Source organism: Anas acuta, chromosome 6 (assembly GCF_963932015.1).
Source record: "Anas acuta chromosome 6, bAnaAcu1.1, whole genome shotgun sequence".
Taxonomy (NCBI): Eukaryota; Metazoa; Chordata; class Aves; order Anseriformes; family Anatidae; genus Anas; species Anas acuta.
Window position 1 is genome coordinate 17,656,761 of NC_088984.1, and position 6,399 is coordinate 17,663,159.

Below are 6,399 nucleotides of genomic sequence, written 5' to 3' on the forward strand. Positions count from 1 at the left end.
GAGAAGAAACAAAAGTAACACATTTCATTTCACAAGCCTATCATCCAGCCAACAAGCCAGAACACCTCTGGAGTGTCAAAATTCCATAAGCTTTCAAAACACTGGAGCCCATTTATCAAACTAATTTTGTGCTGCATGACTAATAAGCTTATGAAATTAAAGTACATGGAGGAGTATGGCAAGGCAAAAACCAAAGGTAAGAAATCTAAACTCAAAATATCTATGTGTATCAATAATCATTTTCACTCCCAGCACAATTGCTTGAACCATTAGGATGAAATAAAGATTTGACTGCATTTACAATTCCTTTTATCAGAGCATGCTTTGATTTCACACAGTCACAGTCATGCAAGCTGCTGCTCCTCCTTCCAGTTTTGCCACCTTTCATTTTGTACTCCGGTCAGTTCCTGTACTGACCCAGAAGACATCCTCACCTGACTTGTGCATCCTCACTTCATGCATAGGAACAGTGTAATCAAAGTGCACTAACATATGAAGAGCTATAGTTATAAGCGTACTACCTGTATACTCTCAGCTAACAGAAAACACAGGTTTAGCACCTTTCAGTCAAAAATTCAAAGTTCCTGAACTTGCAGTAGTTTCAGTTATTATTCAGATGTTACAACTGACCTCATTTGGGAAAAGTCAGAACTTCAAGTTTTCAAACTGGCACCTCTCCGTCTCTGTCCTTATTTCAGACAAATGGACCTACTGAATTACCTAGATGTGCTAGATAATTTCCCACTCATTAATTTCAGCCATTAGCAAAAAGACTGACACATTGCCTTACTCTTTCGCAATAGACAAAGTGGCACAAGCCAAGGTTGATGGTATGGTAGGATTCTGTATTTCATACAAGAGAGGTGCTTCTTTAATTTTTTTTAACTATAGAACTCAAAGACCAATTCTAAATTGCTGCCACTTCTACAGGAAAAGGATTCCTGTGCTACAGCCTATGAAAGAAGACCCATTTGATTTTCAGTAAGATAGAGCATTAATATTAAGGTAGACTAGTAGTAACCCTTCAGCAGAGTAGAGGCCTGTACGCTGAATTCTTTGGCTAGGCACTATGTAATGATGTACACATGCATCTGATAAAGTATTAAGATCTTTTCAGTTGTGATTTCCATAGCTTCTTAAAGTATTTTCTGTCACCTCGAAAATCTGCTTTTTTAGATTAGTGGCAAAAAGCACTCAAAAACTAGCAGAAAGGAGAGTGCATCCACTGATGCAATTTTAAGCCCAGAAGATAAATAAACCAGATATCTGGACTCTGAAAATCTGGTTACTAATGGCTGTGATATTATTAATTACAGAGATGAATCGCCAAAGATTTATATGTAACCTATGCCATATGAACAGTACAGTGACACAAATTTTGCTTCTTTAATTGACATAAAAATAAACACCAGAACTTTCTATACACATAAGCAATTGCTACATTTACTTCTGAACACACAAAAAAGATCAACATACATATCTTCATACTTTCTGGGATCAACCTAACAAACTTAAGACTACTAGAGGTCTGATCTAGAAAATACTTTGACTTCTTAAAGTTTGCAATGCTGAATTCTACATATTATACAGCTCAGCTGTTAATCATGAGAACATAACGAGAGTCATTAATCTGCAGCCTGGCCATACCAGGTGGGAGCAATGTATTGCTGGATGAAGATTTAATGCTGTTTTACATTAACACCAAAGCTACAATGTCAACCTGGAAAGTACAAACTGATCAGAGTCCAAAAACACATTCCAAATCTTTTCCTACTTTTTTTTTTTTTTGACCTCTGTAACAGCATTGTATAATTTCATTCAATAAATGTTAACAAATAAAAAGTTGTGCAAACAAAGCAAGTCAGGAGGAGTATAATCTTATCTCTTCAACACACCCTAGAGGACTTAACAGTTTGCATTTTACTTTCTGTTCTACAGCTTTCAGCTGTGCTAGGAAAAAAGTGCTGAAACTCGTAATACTTGTAACTAGCATTTTCTAAGTTTACACGGGAATTAAGCGTCTTTTTATTTTCTCCCCCAAGCCCTCTAGGTGAGACACCTTCTTGAAGTACCTCCCAGTTTCACAGCGCCAACCCTACCAACGCACGAGTACAAACTTTCCGCAAAACTCCAACCGCGAAGCCCACCCCCGTGCGGGGGCAGAGCCCCCCCAAGGCCGGCAGAGACCGAGCCCCGGCAGTTTCGGGGACCCCTCCCTCCCTTCGTCCCAGCCCGGCGGCGGACTTACTGCCGGTGAGCAGAGCCACGGGCACGGCGATGACCGTGATGACAACGGCAACCCCCAGGAGCCCCAGCAGCCACTTCAGGAGGGTCTGCAAGGAGAAGTCTCGTCAGGCGGCAGCCGCACAGGGCCCACGACCTGTGCCACCCGCCCCGAGCAGGGGGTGCCCGGGGCCCCCCTCTCCCGGACTCACCTTCATGGTGCGATGGAGCAGCGCTGTGAGGCGGCGGGCGGGGCCGCGGCGGCAGTTCTGGGCTCGGGGGCGAGGCGAGGGGAGGGGAGGCGAGCAAAGGGCCTGCCTCGGGGCCCTGTGAAGCTGCTGCCGCCCGCGGGACCGGCCTCGGAGCAACGCTGGGTGCTTGGGGCCCGGGGCGGCTGCCGCTTGCAGGAAGCGAGCAGAGGCAGGCGCTGGGGGCTGAGCGAGATCACGTTTTTCCTGCTAGCTCCGCAGCTTCGCGGGGTTTCTCAGAGCTGTGGTTTCGCCTTCGGTTCAAACGCTGTGAGCGGGGTAACAGAGCTATACGTTGGAGAGGAAGGACCCTTGACACTGAAAGGATTTCTGTAGGAAAGCAGATAACGCCCACGCGGAGGTCCCAGAAGTGAATTGTCTTCAAACGCCAACGGCAAAGCTCTTAATGACATAATAACACCAGCATTTCAGGTTTCTACTCTTTGAACTTCTTTCTCTCGAGTTCTGGAAAGACTGGTAAAAATGCAGTAAAGAATATTACATTCTTTAGTACTGGTTCTTGTCATAAAAGGTAGATCGTTGTGTAAGTCTGCAAAATGGAAGTTTAACAACAGAAGACAAAGTTTGCAACATAGTATCTAACGTGATGGAAATTCACAGCTTGCTTATTGCTAATTTTGTTGTACAGGTGAGCCCACGGTGGACTGTTAAAAAGTAAAATTATAGTGAAGTGGCAGTCTTTCATATTAGATAGACTTTCAGAAGTCTTACAGGTCCATTTGAATACTCAGTATCTATCTAGTACACTGTACCATTATGTGCCTGACTCACTAACAAGAAAAACCAAAAAACAGAAACCAGCCAACCCCCCTAAGGTAAATTTTCCTCTTCCCAGTGAGCAGGAATCAAAACATGCATATAACCAGCCAATGTATGCTTTGTTTTCTATGTTCAAAGCATTTAAACGATGACCATCCTATGTCTCAAAGAGTAGCATGGTCAAGGTATAATCTCAGTCCTCTGGTAAAATGCACCCGAATACTCTCAAGCTTTTCTTAGCCAAGTTGCAGTTTAATAATATATTGAGAGATTATCTGCAAGCTTTTAGTGTTTCTCAGTGATTATTTTAAGAAGGAAAAGACCTCCACTGACAAAACATATGCCTAGCTTCTGCTAGCTCCAGTGGGTACAGAATTTTAAATACCTTTGCAAATTTGGATTTATGTTTCTAAGACCAAAATGTCTATTAGTCTGCTGTGTTTCTGACTCTGGTCATCCTAAGGAAGTTTATGGGACCACATTGTGTACCGAGAACCACCTGAATTTTCCATCAAGAGTAAAGATAGCAGAATATGCTTTCCATTTAATTGCAATGGTAGCTAGCATTTATTTTCTACACCTTGGAAGAATCTTAAGTTGCTCTTGTTTAATCAAAATATCAGTGATCCCAAAAATATTTGTAATGGTCGTGCTTCTGGGTGCTCTGTCGGATTGTCTTTTGGGATAGCCTGAGACCTAAAAAGTGTTTCCAGCCAAATATTTCAAATTCCTTTCTACTATGAAGTTCTTTTGCAATCAGATGTGTTAATATGATGCCAAGAGATTAATTAAATGAATATTCAGCAGTGGCTGCTACACAATAAAAATTGAGAAACCATAGCTGTTCATCATACTGTATGCTGAACACAAAAGTATTCATTAAGAATAAGGTTAAGCAAGTTGTATAACTAAGAAGAGCTACTTACTAGAAAGAACTAAAATGCAGCTTTCAGCCTTAAGGCTGGCTTCCCTAAACACTTGGTGGACATGCCAGATGTGATATCTCTTTCAGGCTTCTAGCCTCAGTAGAACTCAAGGCTCTGATATTTAATTGAATCTTCCCTCCATAAATATCTGGAGAAGTCCAATAGGAAAAACAGAAAAAAATAAGCTCTGTTCTGCAGAACAACAACAACAAAATTGTTTGGGACTAAAATATATACAGTCTGTTTTACAGATGCAATAATGTATTCCAGATGTCTCAACATGTGGCTACAGGAGACAAAGTGAGTGCTAGAAAAAGTTTTACACTAATTCCATAGCTCAATTCAAACATGCTGTGAGGAAGAGAAAGCAAAAATGCTGTTAGCACTGAAGAGTGTTCATGCTCCAATTGAGTGAAGTGTGTCTTTTGGTAACAAATATATATATATATATATATTTTTTTTTTCTTTCCCCCCCCAGGAATTTCCTTTTTATGCTGAAATAGCATAAGGACAGTTCGGTAATTCATCATTACAATGAGAGTACTGTGAAGAGAGTTAACTGTAAATCAGGAAAACAAATAAGAAAACAAAACAAAACAACTTGCTTCCTGTGGTTATTATCATTGGAACAGTCATTTTGATGTGGCTAATAGCAGCTGTCGTTTAGTTCTTTCAAGTTTATGTATTTTTCTTTAAAAAATGAATTTCCTGGCAACTGAAAATTCTTGTCACATGCCCACAGAGCACAGTTGAATGGTTATAGTATCTCAAGTTTATGTTCTTTTTTTGTGTGTGTGCGTTCAGAGGAAAAGAGTTTAAGAAAAAAGGGAAAGAAAATTGAAATATGATATTTAATTACAATTTTTTTTGTTTGTTTCTTTAACATGCTTATTTTTCCAGATACTTAACAAATAGACTGGAATATAGGAAGGAAGCTGTAGAATTAAGGTCCAAATATAGTTAATAAAGGAGAAAATACTGGGAACACTTTTGAATATAAAGTCACTGGAATTCTGGGTAGCACAGAGGATTCTAAATATGTGCATGAATGCACAGAATATGCAATTTTAGAAACTGCATATACACAACGAAGTCAAAGTATCTGGTGCAGTGGTACTGTTTCCATACATCTTAAAGAAGGTATAAGGTTCAGTTTTCTAGTAGAGTGAAGAAGTCAGTGGGGAGAGAATTAAAACAAACAAAAAAAATAGTTGTTGTACCATAAGCTGCATCTATGATACATTTACAATGTGTTTCCCATAAGATGGGATCCATAGCCTAACTCTGTAGACATAAATCTTACTCAAGGTGTAGAGGGGCATCACAACAGTGTCATCCTTCGTAGCATAAAAGTCAAGATCCCTTATGCACACCTGATTTTACACACATTAGATTTTAACAAGCTGTATGCAGTTTTGGTCCTTGACTGAAAAGGGTGAAAGAAGGATTAATGTTTCTGAGAGTGGATGAGGGCGTATCCCTGTATGTAATGCAGCAACGTGCTCCTGAGCAAGATTCTCTTAGGCAGTCACACTTCCCTTCCTTTACTTGTACAGAGCAAATTGAAGCCCCCCTCATACAAGCAGAGGACCACAGGGAATGCAATCAAAATAATAACAGACAGCTGTTGCTTCATTGCCTGGAGACTTTGAAGAACATTTATTATTTAAAAGCAGTCTCAAGGCCACTCTCAAATTCCTAAATTTTTCTACAAATACACCACTCACAGCAAAAGGCCTTAGAAAGGCGAGATCTCTCCCTTACTAGAGTACAAAATTAAGATTAAAATATAAATAGCAATTCTCTGTAGCCTTGACTGCTGCAGCTATTCTGCTTTCTATCAGCCTGAAGACGTGAATAGCTATTGTCTAGTACAGACATTTTTTGAAGAAGTGAATGCTACTTATTTACATTTATACCATTAACTTAATTACATCTAGTATGTACAAGAAATATTTGGCACATACCTTGTGCTTGATTCCAAATGACCTTGTCATTTCAGGGTACTTAATTCGTAGTCCAGTTCTGCTAAAACTTGTGTTTGGAACTTCTGAAGCTTGCTTAACTTCATCTGATTTCTGAAGAAAGGGTGTCTTTTGATTCATGCTCTAAATTGGGACTCAGAAAATTACAGTTTAAATATTTTTGTTGTGTTCCAAGCAACCTGCATAACTTTGAGAAAGTTATTTATATCCCTTCTGTTCATAAAAACATAATTTGTA

General features: G+C 39.8%; 1 protein-coding gene across 2 annotated transcripts in view; it reads right to left on the reverse strand.

Moving 5' to 3' along the window:
* LOC137859045 (dipeptidyl peptidase 4-like) overlaps positions 1–2,917 on the reverse strand; it is a 39,347-nt gene extending 36,430 nt beyond the window's left edge. Inside the window, exons 1-2 of one of the 2 annotated variants that reach the window (XM_068687698.1) lie at positions 2,436–2,906; positions 2,249–2,333 (exon numbers count right to left, since the gene is read on the reverse strand). In XM_068687698.1, coding sequence (XP_068543799.1) covers positions 2,249–2,333; positions 2,436–2,441 — 91 coding nt within the window. In that variant the 5' untranslated portion in view covers positions 2,442–2,906. Of the gene's footprint in view, positions 1–2,248; positions 2,334–2,435 lie in introns of both variants that reach the window. The other variant, XM_068687699.1, reaches the window with a different exon arrangement.
* Between the last annotated feature and the right edge of the window lie 3,482 nt (positions 2,918–6,399).